Source organism: Seriola dumerili, unplaced genomic scaffold (genome assembly GCF_002260705.1).
Source record: "Seriola dumerili isolate Sdu_G_001 unplaced genomic scaffold, Sdu_1.0 BDQW01000044.1, whole genome shotgun sequence".
Lineage (NCBI taxonomy): Eukaryota > Metazoa > Chordata > Actinopteri > Carangiformes > Carangidae > Seriola > Seriola dumerili.
In genome coordinates, this window is record NW_019174299.1 from 2,047,537 (window position 1) to 2,073,946 (window position 26,410).

Sequence of the window (26,410 nt, forward strand, 5' to 3'; positions counted from 1 at the left end):
AGATGGTCAAAAGACACAGGAAATGTTCTGTGATTTTATTACGAGGATTAATACCACTCACATGCGTTATTATGACTAGAGCCAAAAATGCTCACTTAGCTTAGCACAAAGACTGGAAACAGCTGACCCTGGATCTGTAACAAGGTTAGGTAACAAAACCCACCTACCAGCACCTCTAGAGTTCAATTATTGATACTTTATATCTTTTTAATTGAATCCGTAAACAACTGGTCCAAATTCATTTGCAGTCTTTATGCTATGCTAGGCTAAGCTAAGCCAACTGGCTGTACAGATGAGAGAGTGGTGTCAATCTTCTTATCTAACTCTAGGCAAGAAAGCGAAAAAGCATAGTTCCAAAAACGATGAAGCATTTCTTACAGTAGATTTCTACATTACCTATGTCAGGCCAGCCAGTGTGACAGATTCAATGTCTGGATAAAACATTCCGGCTGTTGTTTTAAAATAACATTAGAGGTGGCGAACAGTAATCGAGTACCACAGAAGCCTCTCCGCCGCTTCCAGGTTGACGTCATATGTGGAGTGTGCATTGCATCATCTGTTGAATAAGAACATTTATGTCCACCCACGATGAAAAGCCAGTAACCACAGTTTCCAAATCCACTGTTAGGAACTCTTGTGCATCACCGGCTTCTCTGTGTCTCTGTGCCACCAAATGATCCTAATTATTCAATGAAACATTGCAGCTTTGCAATTAATGCCAGTTACAACTTTATTGTTTGCGATCAGAGGATGAAAGTGTAAATTACATAATTAACAGTTAATAAAAAGTTTCATTATAGCTTATGATGTTGCTTTTCTTGTACAAGTAGATACAGAAAGTATTACTGAATGTGCTTTTTACAAACCACCAGTATCTTTCTTCACTATTAGACTCTTTCTCTAGACTCCACTACACTTTTTCCTACAGACTTTTTTTTACATCTTAATATTCCCTGTTCTGATCTGTTTTCGCAACATAGTCCTCTTGTAGTTTTGTTTATAGGTTCCAGGTCTGTGATTAAGACATTCAGGAAACATTTTCTTGCCATTTTATTGTAGTGATACAACTGTTTTCTGTGACATTGCTATTATGCAGCTCTTACGGCTCTCAGCTTGGCAAGGCGTCTTGATTTGCATATTTTGTACAAAGTGTGGCCCCAAAAATAAAGGTCAAGTGACTGTGAACTGACCGAACTCAAAAGGTGGAAGATAAATTGCACACCCCGCAGCATCAGTCAGATTCAGACAGAAATAGAACACACCTATAATTATTTTAAAAGAGAGGGGGTGGGGGTGATTAGGCAGCTGATTAGAGCAAAAAAAATCCCCCTAACCAACTGTAACGGCCAGTAATAGAAATATGATCCCACAGCTGAAATTAAATGTATTTTGATTCACATTCCTAGAATAGAACTTTGTGAATTGCTACTTCACACAAACGCTGACAATCAGTGTCTCACAGTGGAGCCTTGATTGTTTGCTCTTTGCGTCTTTGCTCCGGCAGTGAAACATCATGACGACGCTGCTGGACCTGAAGAGCAGTGTGCTGCGGCAGGTGCAGAGGAGCCAGTCGTTGCGGAGCCGGAGGGAGCCCCCACCCACCGCCGGCAGCCCCCTCACACACTGTCCCGACCCCTTACCGTGCAGGTGAGTCACTGCTTTATTGTTTATTATAGGATGCACATTAGTTGTCACAATGCAATGGCTACTCTTCATGGGGTCAAAGAGCACATTCAGACACAAGTAACTGGTGCAACTGGTTTCCAGTTACTATGAAGGCTTTTCATGGAATTGTGTGGACATTTGGTCCCTGGTGCTGTTTCATTTAATATAAATGAACATGTTTAATTCATGTCTGTAAATACTTGGCTGCCGCTCACTGTTTGCCTGATGAAGTGTGTAGCCTGAACTTTGTGTCTTTTGACATTAGAGCTAGGTTTGTGATGTACTTTCTGCTTTTACTTTTAAATTACCTACTGAATTAGTCAGGCTCAAATTAAAGCCTTGCAGCCTGTTTGTTAATATGTTACTATTTGTAAAAACATAGTCTCTAGCTACAGTTAATATTAATTAAATATGTTGCCGTTTAGGACAAGTAATACCTTCAATAATGAGGGTCTTTTTTATTAGGAAATTAAATTGCAGTCGGCGCAGCTCAGAAATATAATGACAACCTTTCCAAAAAGGGAAGCGCGAGCCCACAAGCAATAATTCTTGCCTGTTATTCATTTACTTTTCACTGGCCGTCCTGCTGAAGCCACAGATCATCATTTCTTGTCAACAGAGTGTTTTAATGTGGTTGGCATTTATTCCAAAGTTGTGACTTGCTGTGAGGAGGCCATGCACAAGCTGCCCCACCCCCCACCCCCAAAGGACACATCAACCTCACTATTACATGCACAGTCAGGATCTGAGGGGATCGTAAATGCTGCTTTCTTGTATATCAGTTTATACCGCATGGTTCTCATGTCCACATGTCTCCTCGAACATATGAGTGCACCATGGTGCAGCACGCTGCTGCTTGAATGATAGAGACGTCTTCCTGCATCACACATCGGAAGAGCAAATCACCTCACACACGTTTATATGTGTTTCAGCGTGCGAATGGAAATATGCATCAAAGTTACGGTTACAGGGCTTCAGTTGAGTGTGTGTGTGTGTGTGTGTGTGTGTGTATTATATGTAATATGTGTCAAAATCAAAAATACAGCAAGACATCTTCCAGTAACTTGCAAAGCAAAAAGAAGATGTAAGGCAGGAAGAACCAGAGAGACCAGCTCATACAGGCTGACTCACCATAAAAGACAAACCTTAAGTTTCTCCGAGTAGCTACCATGCTAACTTGATGAAATGAAAGAAAATGAATCTGCAGCTGTTTCGAGTATGTGACTGATAAATCGTTTCAGTTATTTTTAAAGTAATAAAGTAATGACACACATGTTCTTAATATAACAGCACCTGACTTTCTCCTTTGCTCCTGTCATAATTACTTCGGCCACTAGAGGTCGCCTAGCAATAAAACGTAACTATGGGTCGTAATAAGCTGCTTGTACAGACAAACCCATGGGGAAATATTTCATGAGTGAAACGATTAATCAAATAATGAAGAAAATAACTGACAGACTCACTTCTAATGAAAATAATTGTTAGCTGTAGCCCTAGATGTGACAAACCTAGTTGTCATCTTCCAGACGTGCCATCCAGACAGCTGTGCATATAAAGATTTACTCCTCTTAGATAAATTGTATGAATAATAATTCTTCAGACTGCATTTGTAAATGAATAAATGTTCACAGTTCTCCAGATGTTACTTTCAGACATCAGACATCACTTACGTTGACATACTGATGTTTTAAGAATGAGAAAATATCACAGTAAATCAATGCTTCTTAAACTAAGTGTTAATCTCTTTTGCCACAATCAACTGATTAATTCTGTTGATTTGTTTTTGATTATTATATGTTAATGTAAATTCTTGTGCGTATGCAGCATACATACTGTATATCTGCCTGTATGTATTTGTATTTGTATTCATGTCTCATATGCTATATGACCTGTATGTATGTATGTATGTATGTATGTTTGTATCTACACATGTATGTGTGTATATGTACTGTAAATATGTATTGTGTATATGTGTATTGTATGCTATATGTACTGTATGTATTTTATTAGTAGTTTTGGTTCTTCTATTCTTTTTATTGTCTGTTACACTTTTTAGTTTTTGTGTAATGTCCTGGTTAATGTCATGTGTCACCCTTTGCTCGACAGCACTGTGCTCTTGAGCGTGGGAGAATAAACAGGACTTGTGGACAGTGGGTTTTGTAGCCTGGTCTGGATCTTGCCTGATCCTTCCCAAGGTTTACACCTTTTTTTTTCTGTTAAAGGTTTTGTTGGAGTTTTTCCAGACGCAGGTAAAATCAATCATATGTTTTTTTTGTTTTGTTTTGTTTTGTTTTTTTCAGTCTTGTTTTGAAGCTTCATCTGAAGCCAAAAGTAATAGTATGAACCTGAGGTTTCTATAGCAACATAAACACAGGCCGCTGCCACAATGTGTACTTATACTTGTAATGACGACCATGTCTATTTTTAACGTGGAAGATAACCTCAGATGCTGTGTTGAACACTGATCAGTTTGGGATTTGAAAGGCCAATGCTAGACCTGCAGAGCACCTCTGGGGACATTTTTCATACAGTATATGTTTATTTAATGCATGTTATTAATGCTGTCTCAGTATGATTTATTGATTTATCATTTTAATTGTATTTTTTTAATGCAGTTGCTCCAGTAGGACCCTGTTTGTGTTTTTCATTAAAGAGTGATTTGAACTGTCAGTATCGCACCTCTTACTCATTTCCCATGCCAGCTCCCTGGTGCTACAGCCCTCACACTGAGCCTCAGTCATGCACATACCCAGAGCGCTCATCATTAGAGGCAGGCTGTTGATCTTTGTTATCCATTCAGACTGCTGCTCACCCGCCTGCACTCTCACTTTAATTGAGAATTTGCAAATGAGGCCGTGTAGACTTGGGCTGCTCCGTCCACAGTTGTTGACCCAGTAGTACAGTCGGCTGTCAGAGCTGAGCTCCCTGAGCAGAGACTGGCACACTGGAGGTGAACTTTTGAACTCGTTTGAGCAAATTATGTTTTTACCTCGATGTGAGTCGGGTGTTAAGTCTGTGGAAAATACACAAGACAACTGTCAGAGTGTGTTATATTCCATCTTTGCCAACAACAGTGGACTTCATATTTCACACTTGACTTCACTGGGGTTTGAATCATGAGCTCGCTGCAGTATCAGTAATGGATTTGACTCCTCGGTGTCACTGTAGTGAAGCTCTCATTTTTTAATTAATGCAGAAAAACAATCAGTTTGGAATGACATTAAATGGAAACCCCAAATGCACATGCAATTACAGTCATTAGTGGTATAAAGATAAGGCTGGTGTAATTCTGTACTTTTCCTTCTGGCAACAAATCCATTGAAAAGACTAAAACCAACGTGTGTCCATCTTTTAGCATTTTCCTGATTTAGCTACCCTGTCTGTTGCTCTCAGCCCCTAGCCCATTCATTCCTACTGAAGATGTATATCTTAAAAAATGGCTCACGAATATATGATGTGATTTTTTATTTTTTTTTTTAAACAGGCTCAGTAACTTCCTGAAACAGCTGGGCACTGTAGATTTTAGCAGACGTTTCTCAAACAGTAGTCAATTGTGCATTTGTTCGGGACTATTTTCAGTGGCGGATTTTTTCAGTTTTGGTACTTTAGTGAGTATTGGCGATACAAGAGCAGTGTATGTGGGATTTACTCTAAATAAACTACCAGTCATAGAAAGAAGTTTATTTACTCAAATACTGTTCTTCATTACAGTTCTCAGCTACTTGTAATATGCTTGAGTATTTCCAATTGATGTTACTTTATACCTTTACTACATTTCAGAGTTAAATATTGTACTCTTTGCTTAAACACTTTTATCTGACTCTCTGTACTTCTATGATTCATATTTTACAGGTGAAACACATTAGGACCTTATAAAATGTGATGCACATGTTACAGTGCATATTGAGGATATCTAGCTATAACAAAATACCAAGCATTAAAATACTACATACACAAGCACTGAAACTAGTAATACAATGATATAATATATAAATATTCAAAGATGTTTTGTTGATAGTAGTTTGAAAGTAGTTTTACTCAAGAGTTTGAATAAATGACTTTTAGTTGTATAGAATATTCCACACTGTTTTATCGCCACCTCAGGCCACAGTCTATGATTGCTACTTAAGTGACGGATGTGAATACTTCTTTCATAAGTGGAAAATACAACACTTACTGTGCAACATACATGTCACGTGTTTTCTTCCTCAGCTTAAAGGGAGCAGGAAGATGGACATTTGAACATCCATCTGGCTCTGGATATACAGTACATACAGTATACAATACTTGTTGGGAGGATCAGTTCATTGTTGGATTTTGGATTTGGTAAACGATTTGTTGACAATAAAGGAAATACAGAATATCAAGAGCCTTATCCATTCTAAAAAAAAAATCTAATACACATTAAACCTTGAGGGAGTAATAGCCACTATACCGGCTTAACATTCACTATAAGACCAAATACTGAGAGAAAGCATTGTGTTATCGTACTGCACTGTTGAATAAAGGACAATGAACATTTATCAGCTTCCCAAGGCTCATACATTTCCATCTGGAAGAGTTGTATAAGAGATTTGCGTTAAAACTGCCCTTTTCCTGTTTTAAAATGGGGCTAAATCATAAGTCAGCCATTGACCCACACAGGGAGGGAGTGTAAGCTGGGAGAGACGATTGTGATGCACCCATGAGGACCCAAGTTAGAAATAATTTCACACCAGGCCAGAGTGTCAGCGCTTGTGGCTGAGAGACTGGTGTTCCTTTCACTAGTTATTGAATGGAGAGATTCTATCAGAGCTGTTGCGATCATATCTCCACACTGAAGCTTTTTCATCTGCAGTGTTCTGTTGCTTAATCAAATGTGTAATTATAGTAAAACAAACTGTCGTGCGTGTAGTATTGAAGGGGGGGGTTCTTGTCAAGGACACCCTCGGTTGTGACAGGAGCTGCAGGCTGATATCACGCACCGACAACCGTGATGAATCAGATTTATTTTTTTAAAATCATCTTATTTTGTCAGAACGCATACAGACGTCACATTGTCTTTCATGCTGCACACGACAGCGACGTCTGCACTATTAATTACTACGTATGCACTGCCATCTTATATTGAAGTGAGGGGCCGCTGTCACCTCCACACTCCCAGTTAGTCATGTTTAAACACATATTCGGTCAGATAGAAGAGGGAGTTCACAGTGTTCGTGTTTTTATTTACGTTTTCCTCCTGATTTACTCTGCAGACAGGAAAACGTAATTGGAGTGTTTGAATGAATTCAGAAAATGAATTAGAATAAAATGAGTAGATGAAAAAAAGGGGGGCTGTTTCCTAGCAACATCAAATCAGTTTGTTATTCTGGTGGCGTGTGTGTGCTTGTGTGTGTGTGTGTGTGTGTCTGTGTCTGTGTGAGAGAGAGAAAGGTTAAAAGATATCAGCATCATTTTTTTTTTTTTTTGTTTAGATCAAATCAATATTAACTGGATTTGCATGATTTGGGTTTTATTCCTGCTCATAAACACGTCGTCCCAAAGCTGGAAACAAAAGATCCCAGACTGTCTGGACAAATCCTCAAGCTGCTGGACTGACAGAAGCTGGGACAGATTTGTGGATGGACGAATGCCCTGGCTGATTGAAGATGGATGTGGAGAGAATTGAGTGTCTCATAACGCAAGTATTACAATCAAACGGAGCTAATTTGTAGTAAATGTGAGCAAATGCAAAAAATAAAAAATAAAAAATAAATACAAGCTCCAAAAAAAGCAAAGCCTCCGATCTCTTTCTCAGTGGAACAGGCTTTGTTTGTGGAGTCATTCACAGATTGTGGTTTCAAGATTTCAAACAGACCAAGTTGTTTTTGAAAATAACAACTCAGTTTTGTTTTTGTTTTTGGTATTTAGCAAAAAATCAACAAACACACCAGCGAGGCTGAAAAGTGAAAGGCCCGTCTTTGTTGCAAAATAGTTAAAAAAAAATGTCCAAAAGTCACAGGTTCAAGCTTCTTTGATATGAATGTGCTGGTTGTCTCGTTCTTCTGTGACATTAAACAGAATGTCTTGGTGTCTGACAAAACAATCAATCTGAATGATGCCAACTCATGGCTTTGCAAAGTGGTGATGAGCATTTTGTACAATTACAATCAATCGATCAGTCGAGAATAATCCACAGATTAATGGATAATGAAAATAATAAATTAGTTGCAGACCTACCACTACCAGTGTTACTTTATGAATCATAAAGTTTTGGTGTTGTGTCTTTTTTGTGTGTGTATGATGAAAGATTTTAGCAGTTTTAATCGAAAACATCACGTTTTTTTCTGGGTTTGACGCCAGTGGAAACCTGACCAGCTCTCCCAGCATGGCTGCCATTAGTCTTCATCAATACCTCGGGGTTTTGCCATCCGCTCCCCCACCATGGCGAGAGTCAGTGGGTGCTGGGATGGGCTGCCACACGCCTGCTGTCATGCGATGACGCTAATGAAGGAGCGTGAAAGGCCTCTGTGGACGGCTCCTCTGCATAATATTGTGTGGATGGCTGAGAGATGAGGAAGGAGACAGAAGCTGGGGTGGGGGTAGGGATGGTGGTGGAGGTGCTGGGGGTGAGGAGTTGTAGGCGGATGGCATGGCTGATCCCGACGGTTCTGCTACAGCTCACGTCAGAGCTGCTGCCTGCCCCAGTGATTTCCATACAGGCTGGGAGAAAGATGCCCGGTGAGAGATTTGGGAGGGGAGGGAGAGGTGAGGGTTAAGGTGGTGGTGGTGATGGTGGTGGTGGTGGAGGGGGGATTCCCAAGGAGTTCAGTCAGCTACTCCCCTCCCTGAATGTGCCTGTATCACCATGACAACTGGGGCCAGCGGGAGTCCGGGGATTCACTCACACCTGGAGGAAACAGAAAACATCGTTTGCATTTAGCACACAGCTCTGCTCATCATCGTAGATTAACTTGGTTCATGCAGGGTGCAGACATGTTGCATCACTGAGAGCTTTGGTCCAGAGCAGCTTTGCTTTTCAAACGGTGTTTGACAGATACTAAAGAGCTGAGCTGCAGGCGATGGAGTCCAGTAGTTCCTCATGAAAAGGAAACAGATCGTCTTTATTGACAGACGCTCCTCCAAAGTGTCTGCAAACAGGATGCAGTGTGATTTCACCAGTGTCACTGAATCCCACTGTGTTATTAATTACCATCCAGAAATACTCTGATGACTACGACACGCATTTCACCTCACTTTTTTTTTTTTTCTTGTAAATTAACATCTTGTGTTAGTGTTTCATCTCTATTTTTAGAGATGAATTGTCAATCGGCTCCCTCTTCTTGGCAGGATTTCCGAGGAGAGCGTGGAGTTCTTTGAGCGTATGAATGCCATCCTTCAGAAACAGGAGAACATGCTGCGGGCCGCCCAGGCTGAGGTAAACCCCCCCCAGTTTCCACCTTTGCCGTCTGTTACACTCTAGTAGCACATACATGTAGCGAGCAGGCCCTCGGCGCTGTCAGTCAGCCCACCGCCGCGGCCAGTGTGACGTCTGCAGACAGAAGGGCCGGGTTGAGTAGGGGGCTCAGAAGACTGGAAGCTCAGCTGTGACAAGCTGCTGTCAGTGGCTGTGTTCAGCTCCTCCTGCTGCCAGTGTTAACGAGGCAATGATGCTTTATGATCATGTTTGCTGAGGGAGGTTGATGACTTCATTTCCAAATGTTCAGCAAAGTAAAACAATAAATAAATAATAATAATAATAATGATAATAATAATAATAAGCAAGTGTTGTTCATCAAAACATAAGGAACATCTACACCACATGTCGTATTTGGCAACACATTATAGTTAACAGAACCTTTTCTCAGAAAGACAGATTGAAGTTAAAAAGTTTAAGATCAAAGTTGAACTTCTATTTGTGGGTTTGTGAGTTTGGAATGAGTCTTCAGTTTTTTGGTTGGTGCATCAGATTACCATTTTCCATTAAAAACCATATTAGGAAGGCAGGAAGCAGCGGTATCCTTTTATGGTCCATGGCTCCAAACAGCAATGCACTGTTTAGTCGGGGCCCTTTGTACGGTGGAACCTGAGAGCTCAACACAGTGAAGCTTTAGAAAACACATGCAAATACTGTTTGTTGGTTGTGTTGTGAGAATTTGCAGCTCACCTGTTGTCAAATTGGTGAAGATGTTTTTTTTTAATTTGCTCATGTTTTGTGTATTTGCATGTGTTTTCTTAAGTTGCAGTGCATTGAGCTCTCGGGGCCACCGTACCTTTGTCACATTTTAGATGTCTGAGTTGTTAGCAGTCCCATCAAAAGAGTGGTTTCCACCTCTAAACCCAGTGGTTTCATTTAGTGGTTTTACATTGTTACTGTAGTAAAAGATCTGAACACTTCTCCCGTCACAGGCCGGCAGACTAAGAGGTTTCTCCTTCTTAGTGATGACTGAGGATCAGCTGTCAGTAATAATGTGCCTTCCTGTGACCTTAGCTTTTCCTCTCTCCACTTCTTACTCCACACACCCTTTAGAAAGGCTGGTTTTGTTATGTCTAAATGGCTTTGTCCCCTCACAGTGCCAACGAGGGGCCTGCACAGTGCCGCCGCCCCAAGAGCACGTGGACCAGGCCTTTATCCCCGACAGAATCAGCAGGACAGAGGTGCGTCGCCACAGCTTGTCTGTTTTCATCGCATTTCAGCAGGGGATTAAATTTTAAGTCACAATAACAGAAGGCAGTCATGTTTTTTTTTTTTTTTTTTTTTTTTTCATCCCTGCTTTTGATGTGCAGCAGAGCAGAAAGCATGAAGTCAAAGGAACATGAGCTTTTATTTTTGAAAGGTTGTTATTAAGTGGAGTGTGTTTTCATGTAGCTGGACCTGCTTTATGAGGAAGCTGTGTACACGGTGGTCAACAGGGTCGGAGTGCCTTCACCGGAGCAAGTGAAAAGTGACGAAGAGCTGTTTGCATACCTGCTAAAGGTATCTATCCATCCATCCATCCATCCATCAATGATCAATGAACATCAGAAAACACACTATTTCCTGAGCTCCATTAAATCTCTGTCAGTAACACTGACGCTGAGCCTCTCGTTGTTATTTGTTGTGCAGGCTGTAAAAATCTGAGCAGATGCTCTCGGCTCAAACCTGATTAAACATCAAAACCCACTCACACTTCAGCTGTGATATTATATTCATTCAGATGATGTCATGCTAAGGATCTTAGCCTCTTTTATGTCTCGAGTGGGCGTCTTTTTTTTTTCTCCAAGATTTGCAGGTGTGTGTTCCCAGCAGCTCAGGTGCTGGAAGGGCCTCAACCAAAGATTTTTATAAAGGAATTTCAGTGATGATATAGTGGAATTTGTTATCTTTTTTTTTTTTTTTTTGTCTCTTTGGGAAATACATGTTTTGATCTTTCTGGTTCTTAGTTTGACTTGTATGAAGAAAGAAAAGTGTTTCCATGATGTTAATACAGGTTACTGTTGTACCAGCTTTTTTTTTATGTCTCTCTCTCTCTCTCTCTCTCTTGCTCTCTCTCTCTCTCCAAGGTGTTTGACATGGGCGAAGAGGAACATGACATCATTCTACAAAAGGTTCAGGAATCCAAGGTGGGACACAACGTACATGACTCAGTGTCTTCATACGTTCACGTAACAGTAAATCTGACAGTCATCAATTTTCTAAGCTCGAGGGGGGAAATTTGGGTACAACTGCTGTGCTGATGTTTATGACATAATAAAGTTATGTAAGGTGTCATATTGTTCAGTGTTGAAGTTTGAATTCGCAGAACTTGCAATGTAAAATACTTCTTATTTTGTGTCCCGCAGGTTTAGAGTGGAAGGTCCTCGATTTAAGTTCATTTATAGTGTTTTTTTTTTTTTAATGCAACCTGAACCCCCCTACAGCGTAATGTTCTTGCTGTTCAGCCTTCGGCTCCGTTACCGTACAATAAACTCTACTGTATATAAAGTACTTACTGTGAATAGGGCACGTACCACAGAGGTGAACACCGAGTGAGAATGAGAAACCCGTGAATACGCTGTAGTAACTGATGGTTTTTACGCTGAGCTGGTTCAGCTGGCTGAGAGAGGAACACTTGAGCGAGACAGACACAAAGACTCACAACAGCAGTGTCCTCTGTCGCGCTCTCACACCTCCTCAGACATGTAACAGTGCAGTCTGAAGCAGTGACGAAGGGAAATGTCACGTCGGTGGCGGGGAAGCACTCGCTGACGGGTTTATTTGCTTTTGGCACATATGTTGAAGGTGTTAAGTGAGTGATGGCTTTTTGCAGAACAATTTGCGCTGCTCAGTTGAAGAATGATGTGCTGCGTGCTCTGAAAGCAACACAGTGTTTCGGGAAAAAAAAAAAGTAGTTTTAATATGGGAATAGTTCAGGAAGCTCTTATAATTCTGCATTAGTTTCGTTTAAACTTTAAATTTAATTTTAACTGTGACAGAAGTTAACACAGACTGGGATGGATTAACGGGACTCAAGTGGACTTCTAGTAGATTGTAATAGAAAGCTGAATGGAAAGCAACTGGTGCCTGGAACAATAGAAAAATACTGTACTGTCAGATTTCTAAAACACAACGTCATTATTTATACAAAACTGCAGTTAGCTGTGATCTTACAGTATGCGGTATGTGACTCATGGTAAAACCACAGTTACAGTCCTTTTCTTCGATCATTATCTTGAGTTAATAAAGTGCAGAATAAGAAACATCACTAACCTTCAGTCGTGCAGCTGCACGTGGTGTTTCAACGCATTAGCTAATATTTCCTCACGGCGATGGTCTGAACAGTGCAGCGGTAATAAGGTGAAAGCAGGGGTCTGCAGAGCCACAGTCGGAGAGCACCGGTGCCCTTGGAGAGTTTTGAGATGTAAGACGTGTAATACCTGAAAGACACATTTTATATGACTTTGTGTCTGTTACTTGAAAGCTTAGAACTGTTCGATAGACTGCTGTGAAATGTTGTGACCACAGTGACAATATCTGACCATGGAAATATTCTTATGCTGCTTTCACTGGTGCATTGACTTTTTCTGCATTGTGACTCGCAAAGCCAATCTGACTGATGAAGCGTAGAGGAATACTAATATATATAACTATATATATATATATATATATATTTATATATATTACATTCTTACTCACTTAGCCTATTACACAATGCATGCTATTTTACTTGAATGGAGTCTCAAGAGACTCGGCTTATGGAAGTGCATTGTAATGTGCTCAGTGCATGACAATGATTTGTTGCATGTGCAGTTTCTCACTGAACACGCTGTAAATTCCTTTTTCCCACAGAGAGCCAGTTTTTCCTTGAGAGTTTCTGTTATGAAAGCAAAGAGTCTGATGGCCAAGGATGCAAATGGTGAGATATAACAAGCATTAAGTTACACTTTTCTCGAATGGAAAAAACGGAATGGTTCTGTGAAATGTGCCTTATCCAGCAGCAAGTCACTCAATACATCTTCACGTGATTCACCTCCAACTGTAATTTCACAAAAATCAGTTTTCAGACTCTCGGGTTGCGATTGTGTGTCACCTCCTCAGAGGCTGAAGAAATTACAGTCAAGTGTTATATTTCAGACACATGTACAACACGTTTCATTGCTTTTGCAGAAAGATAAAATGGAACAATAGTGAAATATTTTGTAATAAAATCAGAGGATGTTTTAAATCTGCGTCGGCAAATGATAAGCCTCATATTCCCGACATAGATAATATCTTCTATGCACGTCTTCTTTTCATCTCTCCATCTGTGTACATCTGTGCATGTAGTCAGCTGACATTTGTCTGATAGTGGTCAACCCGCGGGTTGAATGATAAACGCAGACATCATGAATATGTACAGTATATAATATATACTGTCTTGTATGGCCTGCCACACATTAACCACATCAGTACTACAACAATAACTGGTGCTTGATTAATGAGCTGATAAATTCTAATAATATAATATTAGACTGCCATGTTATTCTTGCATCAAACTGTCCAAGCTGACTTCCCTCGACCACAACCAACCACTGACAACCACAACACAAACACTAATTCTAACTGTCATGGCTTCCCTCTTCTTGCTGCTGTAACTAATAATCAGGGAGATATAAACAGTTTCACGCACAGGATAACCTCTCTTCTCTACTTTACCCTGCTGCCCACCAGGGTACAGCGACCCCTACTGCATGCTGGGAATCCTGGTGGGACAGAGCCCCCGGGAGATGGAGGAGAAGAAGGAGAGAAAGTTCAGCTTCAGGAAGAGGAAGGAGAAGCTGGAGAAACGCTCCAGCACCAAGGAGGTGTTACCCGCCCGGTGCATCCAGGTGACCGAGGTCAAACCTGAGACTCTCAACCCGGTGTGGGACGAGCACTTTGTGTTGTGAGTGCGGCACTTTAACCTTGTGCACAGTATGGGACATGGGTTATCTCAGTATCTCAGTGTTTATTGTTAATGTTTATTCATGGAAATGATTTCATTCATGATTTTCCTGCTTTTTGGTTGTTGTTGTTGTTGTTGTTGTTGTTGTTTTCACAGTGAAATCGATGACGTCCACAACGACCTCTTACATCTGGACATATGGTAAGAAGAGTGCATTGATTAGATTAGGCTAAACTTGCTTTACTATCATATTATTACTTTTTTTTTTCTTGTATGACAGGTAGCATAAAATACTTTAGTTTTTAGCTGAGGCTCTGTCTCTATCTCATTTTACAGTCACAAGTATTTTACAAAATCTTATTTAACTTTTGTCCCTTTTTTTCTTGCAGTAACATTCGATTTCAAAGCAAAGAGAAGAGGTGTTTTTTTTTAAGTTGGATGAAAACAATATTGGTTTTGGTTGTGGTTATTGTTGACAGTTTTATCCATTCTGTCCTTCAGATACCTTTATATAGATGAAGTCGGCTTTTGATCTTGATGTCTCAGCTCTAAACTGAAACATTTTCCCTCCCAGCTTTTTAAAAACTGCGTCATGTTGCCTAACAGACTAGTTGGAGAGTCATTATCCAAAAGATCGTCAGCTCTCGGTTCCATTTATTATTGTGCAAAGATAATGAAATGAAATGTTCTCACAGGAAATGAGAGCCAGTAACAACCTCTGACTTATCCTCTTCTCTCCAGGGATCATGACGATGATGTGTCTGTTGCTGAGGCCTGCAAGAAGCTCAATGAAGTCAGTGGACTGCGAGGAATGGGCAGGTAAAAGAAACTCCATTATGTAATCCTTTAATGTAAGATGTAAGTTTAATGATGTAAATGTCTCAGATTCATCTCTTATAAGAAATGCTGTTCATTTCTTTGCTGGTTTTGATTTGAAGTGCTGACATGCAACTGGTTCACAAGTTCTGATTTTGTGCACAATTATATAAGTTGGTAATGAATTCATTCATCCAGTTGGTATTGTGGCAGTGAATAGATGAATCATCCAACTTGTCATGTCAAAGGGTAATTTCCATCTAAATTAAGCCAGAAGTTGCACTTGAATGCATGTGCACTTGCACATGAGTGAAGAGGCCGGGCCTCTCTACATTTGCTGGAAAAAAAAAAAAAAGACCCCATCCTGCTTGTTAATTAAGGGATCACTTACTTTTTGTCCTTTCACCTTAAAGACAGCGAGTGACATACAGGAAATCTCAGTGCCAATAAAGCTGTGCACACACACAGAGTTCAGTGGGATCACAGAGAGACTAATAAATGGCAGACGTGTCTAATGAAAATCTGAGAATGCCGATCATACCCCAGGGACAAAAGGATCAGTTTGATGGTGGAGAATTGTGCAATGTGCAATTTCTATTTAAAAAAAAAAAACTGACTAATATCCATCTTCCATTATGAAATGAAACTCACTTTGCCGCTGCTCTAATATAAAGCAGATAAAAGCATTAGCTAAATGCCTAAAAATGAAAACTGTTAGACTGTCATTCTCACAGTACAATCCCATATGCAAATGTAATATATGTACATATACTGAAATTCCATATATGAAATAAAAACATATGTTAAAAATATATTTAAAACCTATTAGAAATTGAAACAATTTCATATATTGACATATAGCCTATGTTTAGTCCATACAAATATGTATGTTTATGTATGAATGAAAGATTGAAATTAATGAGAAATTATCTCATATATATATCTCATATTAGATTTGAGGGATTAAAGAGGAACTCAAACTGTGACGAGCAAGAAAGAGTCTAGAAATGTTATCTTCCTTATTATGCACTGCTCTCTCTCTTGTCAGGTATTTCAAGCAGATAGCGAAGTCAGTGCGCTCCAACGGATCTGCATCATCAGGCTCCGAGGAGAACGCTGATGACTTCCTCGGATGCATCAACATCCCTCTGAATGTGAGTGTTCAAAGGGGAAATGTTCAAAACAAACAAAAAAAAAAAAGGTCTCACCAGCCAGAGGTGCCAAGCTTACTGTGACAAATCACACACGAGCACAAGTAGACTGAAGGATACAACGTGAGGGATTTCCCTGAAGGTACTCGCGTAGTCAGGCTGCTTTCCTTTCTGCAGGAGATTCCTGTCGCCGGCTACGACACCTGGTTCAAGCTGGAGCCTCGATCCAGTGCGTCTAAAGTTCAAGGAGAATGTCACCTGATACTGAAGCTCTTCACCAGCCAGGTGTGTGTAACAGGTTTCACTTCTTCATAATCTACACCAAAGACGACACACCGAATCATTATGTTCATATTTTTCCTCCAGAGAGACACACCATTGTCCGGGAAGGACTCAAATGTCTCCATTCACAAGAAACTGCTGAGTCAGATTGTGGAGTATGAGCACGCTCATGTTAAGGTGAGTCTCCACCACATTATTTAGTCGAAATAATCATCATAATTATCATATTTGTGATGTGATTTTTGTGATTATCGTTTAATCATTCAATCACTTTAAAGTGTTGTTTTTGTGTTTAGCTCCATAGTAAAAGCACAGAGCTTTAAGGATGGGGCCTCAGCTGATTAGCTGCTTGATTAGCCTGTCAGTCAAACCACAAACAGCATGACCTCTAAGGGCCAGTGAATCATGAGGCTTCATTCTGACAGCAGGGACATTCGTTTTGTGTTTTATTCATTTTTGAGTTAAGAATTTCCAGTGTAAAAACGAAACAGTAAAATGATTTATTTATTTGGAGATCCACATTAGCCACTGCCACTCAACGGATCCGCTCAAGTAAACATTATATCATAATTCAGAACAATAATAATTGAAATCCAAGAAACAATGGAATTAAAAGAAAGTACACCACAGGATAGAAGGCTGAACGGCGCAGCGCACACTGTCTCGTATGTGCTCCTTTGTCGCACCGGATGACAGTTGCTGCTGAGGCGGTTTAAGTCTGTTTAGTGTTGCCGTGACAGTCGCTGCTCTCTGGATTTGACTTGAGTGTTTGGAAAGGACAGAGAGAACATTTCATTAGTCAGAAGCTAGACAGAGACACCAGTTCATGTGGGTGAAGTCATGTGGGTTTGAAAATTTTATTCTGGTCTGATTCCAGTCTGGATTTGTAGAAAAAAAAAAAAAAATCTAAAGTGATTTGATCATTTTAAGATATTGTAATTATAGTTAGTTATGTTTACATAGTTTATTAGTAGTGGTAGATTTTATGCTATTTTGATGTTTTTTGACGAGTACAATCCGATACTTCTGTCTAAGTGGAATTGAAATGACCTGTTTATCTTCCACATATGATTCTAGCGAGAGCCCTACAACTGGAACGGGCAGGTTTGTCCTCCAGCATGGACTGTGTTAACTCACCATGCTGTGCAAACTGATCTCTCCCCTCTACAACAGGCCATTCTGTGAGTATTAATGGAGGAATGGATCAAATCAAATATGAAAGCTTTTGGCGTCAGGTAAAAGGTGCATGTTGTGTTTTTTGACGCAGTCGCTGGCAGTGCTACAGCAGCCACCATCGGACCCAGAGGGTGTGCTACTCCCTGCTGATGCGCCTCCTGAGGACCATCGATGCAGAGTGGGACCCCCCCGCCGTGAGGGGAGACCTGGTAGGTTCTCCGCCGTTGGCCTCCCAGTAGGAAAGAACCTTTCATCATCTGGAAAACAGTCACCTCATTAGCTCAGCTCCTCACTGACATTCATCAAGGTTTTTGGTTCAGCCAAAAATGTCTCACAGCCAGTGTACTTGAAGCTATAACTGAAGGCCCTTCCTGTGTCCAGGAGAGGCAGCTGTCAGACAGCTTCAGGCTGTACACAGAGCACTGCCTGTGCCTGATGAAGAACATGCGTCAGGTTTTCCCCTGCACCAGCGCCGCTGCCATTACACGCTACGAGCTCATGCTGAGGTAAAGTCACACTGCCATCACATCACGTCACGCACCCGCCCGTGCTGCCATACCGGGAACACGCTCGACCTCTCCCCCCAACGGACACAGAGAGAGACTACAACCAGTCAGTTACACTCTGTGGAGGAAGCAGTGTTGGGGCTTTTTACTCAAACAGCAATATCTTAATCATTTCTCATTACTCATATCAAAAAAAGATATTAAAATTTGTCCTGGCCACAAATTTTGCTGAAACATAAGGGTTAGTTGCCCTAACATATTGCAGTCATAAGCAACAACGTACTGTATATATTTATTATGTTCACCTTGGGTAACATGTATTCTTCTCTATATCATATAATGCTTTCATTCCACCAGTAAAATCAGCGACCAAATCCTGTCATACACGCTGGTATTGGGGCGACGCAGTCCTGAAAATCTGACAGGATTACCGCTCTTGCCGAGCATCAGTATGAAGATAACAGGTTTAGATACAGATATAGCTTCCTAGTGTACGTGTGGAACTTTAAGCTGGAAAAGAAATCACCAAAATCATAAGCATTCATCCTTTGGGAGGACATGAATATCCACAGTGAATTTCATGGAAATCCATGCATTAATTTTCTGGACACATTGTCAGCGGCAATGTGTTGGCCAAGGGAAAATTTAAAAAGCAGGAAGGGCAGGTGTCCATGAGATCGTGAGGAACTGTCTGTACAAAGTTTGATGTTGCCATTTGGTTGGTATTTGTAGAGATATCCTGCTCTGGATCAAAGTCTTTAACAGAACATCTTCAAGTTACCATCAAACATAACAAGGAAGTTAAGAAGAGCATTAAATACACCATATTTGTTTAACTATTTCACACCAGTGCCAGCCAGTAAAACCAGCTAATTACTGAAGTTCACGTTGCTGTGTGGGACTCTTTTGGAGGCTGTTTTTTTTGGGTGTTTTTTTTTTATAGAAACTTCCCCCCGTAAGAAATCAGGCTCTGCCCAGTGATCAACACCTCGAGGGAGATTATCTACACCCCTCAGAAACACACACACACACACACACACACTGAGTGACTCACCTCATAGTTAAAGTTAAATCTCTCCCCTTCTGCATATATAATGCAGGATCCTGCGTACAAATAAAGTGGACAGAATTTAGAGAATGGTTTGTGAGTGTGAAACGAGCATTTACGGGACCTGAAAGCAGTCTTGTATTGTAACTGGCTTTTTCCTGTCTGTGTATGCCAGGGGGATTGGCTACATGCAAAACATGCGGGCGTTTAAGACTGTATGTCCTCTTCGAAATGAACTGCATCTGGACATCACTACTGCTGTCAAGGTAACAATAAAAGAGCAATAAAGGAATGAACTTTTGTTTCTTACTGTAAGTTCACTTAAAGGTGTGCGGGTCCACTTTGGACGGATAGAGGTGCCGTACTGTACGTATACTTTGTATTGCATGAAATCAGCACACGCCCACATGCACACACACATACACAGGGGTGACATGACACATATCTCTGCATAGAGTGCAGTGATGTGCTGTATAGCTGCTGGTGTTCCTGTTAAAGCAGCAAATAACCAAGAAAAGAGGAAAAGAAGACCAGTGGTGAATGAAGCTTTTTGCATTGTGGATACTGTACAGTGCAACACTGCTTCGCTGATTTACAATCACTCAGTAAATATACGTTCATTTTAAACTCAGACAAAACTGAATTTATGTTTTTCTCCAGAGACAAAAATATTAATTTGGATAAATAACCACAAAGAGTGGCACCAATACTGACAGAGTCGTGCTCTACAAATACTTCATTTGGACTGATGAGAAGATGTCCTTCAAAAATATTTTTCTTTAGGAATAAATCCTGCCTCTCATTGCATTGTTTTTTAAGATTATTGTGACATCTTGACATCTAAAGGCCCTTGGTGCTGTCTGCCACTCTGCTCTCAGGTTCATTACTGGTGATGTCTTTAACACTCAACCATTACTGCCTGTACAAAGAGGCTGCGTCATCCTCTCTCTCTCTCTCTCTCTCTCTCTCTCTCTCTCTCTCTTCTCTCTCTCAGAGAGGTGTGATTTGCATACGTATTTGTTTATTTAAAAGGCCCCTATTGGAAAGCTGCCATCATATATTACTTCCATGCTAGTTTACATTACCCCAGGACTAAATGACTGCATGTCCCTCAAGTTCACGCTGAGCTTGGAAGAACTGATTTTGGCTTGGTCGGCCTGGAACTCACTACAAAACTCTTTAAAAACGAATTCTTTGGTCATTTTAAATCCATAATCTCTAACCTTTTAACCCCTGTTTGTACCAGTTTTTGTTACATTATTTTTTAATTGTATTTATGTGTTTGTTTTAACTGATTGTTCTTTTTTTATCATGTATGTTTAGTATTTTGTATCTGCTCGACATCATTGTAAATGAAGGCATTTGTAGGCGTTGAGGATACAGACATACATAATTAACCCTTTCACTCTCTTTTATTTGTGTAATTATTTTGACAGAAAGGATCAGCAGAGTGGTATGAGAGCTTAATTGCACGATATAAACCAGAGGAGGGGGTAAGTGTATACTAATGAATATAAGTCTCGGTGATAGAAATCATCACATCGTATAATTGCACTGACTGTGCCTTAAGAAGTGAGGCGTGATCAGGATGCTCGCTGTGTATGTAGACTCTGGAGGAGCAGCTGAAGAAGCTGGTTCAGGTGGTGGATGCCGTGTGTGCAGACGTACAGAGAGCCCAGAACATCTACAACAAACTCTTCTACAGGTGAATATCAATACTGAAACACATGCACCATACCTTAGAGGAAATCCAATGTAGTGATCTTCTGCTGCCTGCCACAGAAAACATTGGTTTGCACTGTTGGACCGGTTCCATTTCATCCTTTGTGTTTGTGTGTGTCTGTTCTCACAGTGCTGTGAAAGTGGATTTCTTCAGCATATCATACAGGCAGCTGGAGAAGCAGGTATGTCATTGAAAATGTGAAGAGTCATTGTAAGAATGTATCACAAAGTCTTTTTGAGCCTTTTTGTATTGTTGTTGCTAACTTTGACACTTTGTGCCTGAACAGAGTCGAATTATTTCATCCTCCAGGTAGCTGACGATGTGAATGTAGCGATGGAGCGGGTGTGTGGCACTCTGGAGCAGGAGAGCTCCAGACTGACTCAGACAATGGGGGAGACCATCTTTGAACTCTTCATGTCCTTGAAAATCCTCAAAGGCTTTCGAGAGTTTCTTCCACTCAAGTTGGTTATCAGTTCGTTTCACGTAGCAGCGTAAAGTGTCTGACTGCTGGATATCTGTTTGAAATGTCAGCAAGAAGATGAGAATTCAACCTATTCTTGGTCCTTGAGTGTATATAATATGTGCTCTTCTCTGACAGGGATGCTAAAATGTTGGCCTTAACAGGCTTTCATAACTGGTTCAAGTCCTCCATTCATAAGTGGCTGCAGATCGTGCACGACAGATCCTGTGACCGGATCCGTAAAGCAGTGGAGACAGACAAGGTGAGAGGCGCCTGCCCCTGAAATGTTGGAAAGTGAAAATTAAAATAATGGAGGTCAGATACAGTATATCATAGGCAGGTTTAAATTATTTTTAGCATCCAGATTTTAGTATTTATTATCTATTTTACACATGTGCAAATATTTCACAGGACGATTAAAACTGTTTCTGTACATGTGTTTAAACCTACTAAAACTACAACATATCATTATATATGATTACACGTGTGTTATACTCAAACGTTCATTAACTGCTCATACACCAGTTGATCTGAGGAGTTGACGAATGCATTAATAATAAACACCTACGAATGTCTTTATAGCTTCTTAACACAAATTATAAAGTGTTTTATGTGTTATAATTTATTCAATTGTTTATGTACTCCTCGTACATAATAAATAAGGGGTTGAAATAAAGTATCACAGAACTTTTAAAAACTCAACAGTGTTTTCTTCTCCCATGACACAGTCTTGAAAACATGTTGCCTGTTTGGTTGGTGTGTTTTGTGAACAGCTGGAGCCGGTGCAGCTCGCCAAACACAGCTCCTCAGCGGTGGAAGTGACAACGTGCTTCAGCCAGGTACGCGAGATCTGGCTCCAGCTGGCCTGGCCAGACTCTGCGGGAGCCTTCATCTTTGTCACTCGTTTGACGGACGTGAGTGCCACTTCCAGTGTTGCCACACTCACATACTCGCACACACACAAACACGACATAGCACACACATAATCAGGATTAATGGAAGATTTTAGTGCCATTAGTAACCAAGAATTTCCCTGTAATAACAGACTGGGGTTTTTTTTTATCTCTCATAGAATTTCTGCAGCGAGGCTGTGTGCTACTCAGAGATGATAACACGCAAGATTGAGAGGAACCAGCTGGGCCGAGACCACAAGAGCTTCACAGTGCAGGTAACGCCTGTAGCAAGACAGAACAGGGGGAGGGCATACAATAACGTGGGAGGTAAATGTCAGCAAGTGTGCTCCCTGGCAACACAAAGGGTTCAACAGGAGAACAGATATGTTTACAGTCCAAAAAAAAAAAAGCAGCTACCTCTAGTCATTTACACTCACACCCCATCCCTCCACTTCTCTGTAGCCCTGCTTCTTTTCCTTCTTTGTTTCTCCACCTCCACCCTGTGTTTCTCCTCTTGGGCTCCTCCTTGCTTTCTGCTAGCTGTGCATCGCCCTGAACAACGCAGAGCACGTGCGCGTTTTCCTGGGTCACCTGCCCCATGACCTGGACTGGCAAGGCGTGGAGCGGGCCATGGCGGAGTCCTGCGGGGTGGAGGGGAAGGAGCAGGTTTACAAGGCTCTCAACGGCCAGCTGTTCAACATGGACCTGGACCTGCAGAGAGAAGCCAAACGTCTCATCGCGCTGCTCACTGACAAGGTGACGGACACCTGCCGTCTAGCCACGCCTGAATGAATGATACCTTCAGGGACATGTATGCAGTATGTTTTTAATGTTTATGCCTTAAGAGAAAGGATTCACCTTGACGATGTGAGGTTTCTACAAGCAGTGATTTTCTGAAATGTGCATAAAACATTGTACAAATTAGAGAAAAGAGACGCACAATAAATGTCCATCACTAAATGCAGGACTATTTTTGGAGCTGTACATTTGATCTTATTTAATAATGCACTACACATGAATTATTGTGACACTTGCACCCAATTCGCCAATAATGGGTTTCAGGCATATTCGTCCTTTTTCATGATGCATTGCTGCATGTTGTGATACTCCCCGTCCCTGTACGTACTCGTGTCCACATATGCACATGTGTGAGAGATTCCGTCCGTGCAGATGCTGCCCGAGCTGCGGAGGTACATCCAGCACATCAGCCTGTCTCCAGACTCCATCAACAACGACGACGTAAGTGGCAGTGGTTCTCCACAGCAGTCATCCTTTGTGACAGTGCTGTTTGCAGCCGCAGTACACGTAACGTCTATTAATGTCACATTCTTCCAGGCTGTGTCCCCTCTCATGAAGTACTTACAAGACACTATGGTCATCCTCACTGAGAACCTCGTAAAGGAGAACCTGACTAGGTAATATCTCTAAAGTATGACTTCATTTATTTTTGCTGAGAGCTGTTCTTAGTTATAATCGTGACACATTCTGACTAACTGCCGGTTTCCATCTGGTGAGCCTGTGCAGCTAATGATACAAAGTTTAAAGGAACATTCAGTGCAAATTCATTCAATCAGAAGCAAAACAAAAAGAGCACATAAATCACGTGTACACACGCTACATATCGCAGTCAGGCTGTGAAAAACAGTGTGTAGAGTTTGAACATTTCTGAGAAAGATTACACTTTAAGATGTAAATGATTTGATCGGTGTGACATGTGGCGTTTCGCCTGCACTTAAAAGGCTGCATCATCAGTATACATTCGACTGGAGGAAGGACAGCGTATACGCAAAAGTGTCTTTTGTTTGACTCCGGCTCCATAAGAGACATATCCTTAAACCGAGTTACACAATCCTCCTCATTGTCGGCTCCTCTTTGAATCCATTTGAAAGTATTAGGTGAAAAATGTGACAGCTCAGCAAAAAGAAAAAAAAAAAAAAAAAAAAAAAAAGAAGAGGCTGTGATTGTCTATGAATGTAAGCTCTGTAACGATGATAACACCCTCTTAGACAAGTTATCATTATTCAGCTATTATCTGTGAAAACATAACACGAGGCTGAGTGAGGGTACAGGGGTGTAATTGGACGTGCTGGTAAACACAAACGTGTGGGTGTCTCATTGTGTCTGCTGCCTTGTAGAGCTCTCCAAAGCATGTGGGAGCTGCTCCTGCGGATGATCCTGGACTCGGTCACAGAAAACAGAGGCGTTCAGGTGGAGTTTTACAACCGCTTCAAGTACACAGTGGAGGTCAGCGCTCTGTGAATTTTTATCTCACAATACTCTTTTTGTTGCTGTTTCCAGCTCCAGCTTTGACACACGTCCTTTTAAGTCTTGCTTACAAAAAAAAAAGACATCTGTCATCTCTGTAAAGATTATCATCGCTGCCGTTATCATCAGCCTTTAATTAGCTCTGTATGCTTGCTGTCGTGCAATCATTAGCATATATCAGATATTTATAAAGTCACTAGGTGGTAGTTCAGTGCCAAAGTGAGTCCCCCTCATGAATGACAATGTGGGAGCTGCTGTATATTCCAATGCCAGTTTAACCAGCTGGGAGAGGACGTGACAGATTTGCATGAGAAGTCATGGCATGGGGCTTGTGGAGTTTGGCAGACAGATATCATGTTTGCCTCCTACTACAGGTTTCATGCTGTTTGTGTGAACAACATGTTTCTCTATTATACTAAGACTTCATTCTGTCAGAATCAGAGGAATGAATATGTGGGCTACTAGCTTAGAAGTTTATTTATTTATTTATTTACTTATTTATTTATTTTACTTGAATGCTTTAGACCGTACTGCAGTTCTTCCATGCTAGGGGAGAGGGTCTTTCCCTGGAAGACATGAAGAGTGGAGACTACAAGGTAGGGACTTCATGCAATCTATCAACCTTTCATGAGTGGGTGAAAGGTGAGATTGATGTCCTTCTACCCACCGTGTCATTTATCTCTTTCCCTTTCTGGCCGTCCTCGTGCTGCTTTAGGCCCTGGATGAGGAGCTCAGGCTGAATAAGTGTTCCTCCTTTGAGCTGATTGAACAATACTATCTGGAGAAGATTTCCCACCAGGTGCGTTTTCAACTTACCTGGCTGACAATCATCATCATATCATTGTAGCCCCAGAGCGGACAGAGAAGCATTGATCGGGACAGCACAACACTCTTCTTTCTCTCTCTGTCTTCTGTTGTTTCACCTCCGGTTTAAAAATCTGTCTCATCCCGGACCCGTGGAAAACAGGATGCTTTCAAGTGACGCAGCATGTAGTGATGAATGTGATGAATATGTTTATGTCAGAGGAGTGATTAAAAAATCGAAATGAGTGTTGCTTTCACGTCATATTACAACATGTGCTTAACGTTGCAGAAAACACTCAAACATACCCGTTACGGTCGGATCAGCGTGAAGTGCTACTACGACGCTCCAGAGCAGAGACTGACGGTGGAGATTCTGCACGCCGCAGATATCATTGCACTGGATGCCAATGGTAAAACCTGAATTAAATGCAGGTTGCTGTTTTGAACTTTGATGTTTTCACTCACTTTTCTGGTCTTCTTCAGGTCTCAGTGACCCATTTGTCATAGTAGAGCTCTGTCCTCATCACCTCTTCCCTATGGCCAAGAGCCAACGCACACAAGTGAAGCTTAAGACCCTGCACCCAGTATTTGATGAACTCTTTTACTTGTGAGTAGGATTTTCCCCCTGTCATCCTCTTCCTGTTTCACACGTAGGTAACCTAAGCCGGATTTGTCTGGTTCCTGTTTCTTCCAGCCACGTCAGCCCTGAACAGTACAGACACAGGTTTGCCTGTTTGACCTTCACTGTGATGGACTACGACTGGCTTTCCACCAACGACTTCGCCGGTGAAGCCGTGGCTCCTCTCAGCGACTTCTGCTGGCCAGGGAGACCGAACGCCTCAGCGGCCGGCAAGAGTGTCCAGCCAGTCATTCTGCACCTGTCTCGCAGTAAACCCAGTGGTACATATAGCTCCAGGCTGTATCAGTGTTTTTTTTTTTTTTTTTTTTTTTTTACACAAACATAATATTGGCTTCTTTGGAGACCAGACGGTGTAGGCCTGGGTTTCCAATTACTTTTCCAATAGAACATGAAAAGCCATTCAATCTAGAGATATTTGTGTCAGGTGTGGGAACTGCTCTCATCTGTTTGCTCTCCCCTCCAGAGAAGCCAATCATGAGGATGCTGGACGCTCGCATCGGAGACAGGGAGGCTCAGGAGTTTGTCCGCAGGCTGAAGGAGATTGAGAAGTCGATGGAGGAGGAGTAAAAGCTGTCAGCGCTGCCTGTATCGGTGTTTTCTGACCACGTCTTGCAACATGTGCTTTTGTACTGGTACG

General features: G+C 41.3%; 1 protein-coding gene across 1 annotated transcript; it reads left to right on the plus strand.

Moving 5' to 3' along the window:
• The first annotated feature begins 1,513 nt into the window (after window positions 1–1,513).
• Window positions 1,514–26,340, plus strand: baiap3 (BAI1 associated protein 3). Its single transcript, XM_022739611.1, has 33 exons — window positions 1,514–1,647; window positions 8,977–9,064; window positions 10,201–10,284; window positions 10,496–10,603; window positions 11,170–11,229; window positions 12,935–13,001; window positions 13,796–14,009; window positions 14,166–14,210; window positions 14,751–14,828; window positions 15,874–15,979; window positions 16,154–16,261; window positions 16,343–16,435; window positions 17,336–17,439; window positions 17,526–17,643; window positions 17,816–17,940; window positions 19,164–19,254; window positions 20,425–20,481; window positions 20,596–20,693; window positions 20,841–20,892; window positions 21,021–21,172; window positions 21,310–21,433; window positions 21,945–22,085; window positions 22,244–22,339; window positions 22,605–22,820; window positions 23,235–23,303; window positions 23,400–23,479; window positions 24,200–24,308; window positions 24,854–24,925; window positions 25,045–25,128; window positions 25,423–25,543; window positions 25,617–25,740; window positions 25,828–26,033; window positions 26,237–26,340. The coding sequence occupies exons 1-33, from the start codon at window positions 1,514–1,516 to the stop codon at window positions 26,338–26,340; spliced, it is 3,528 nt and encodes a 1,175-aa protein (XP_022595332.1).
• The last annotated feature ends 70 nt before the right edge of the window (window positions 26,341–26,410 follow it).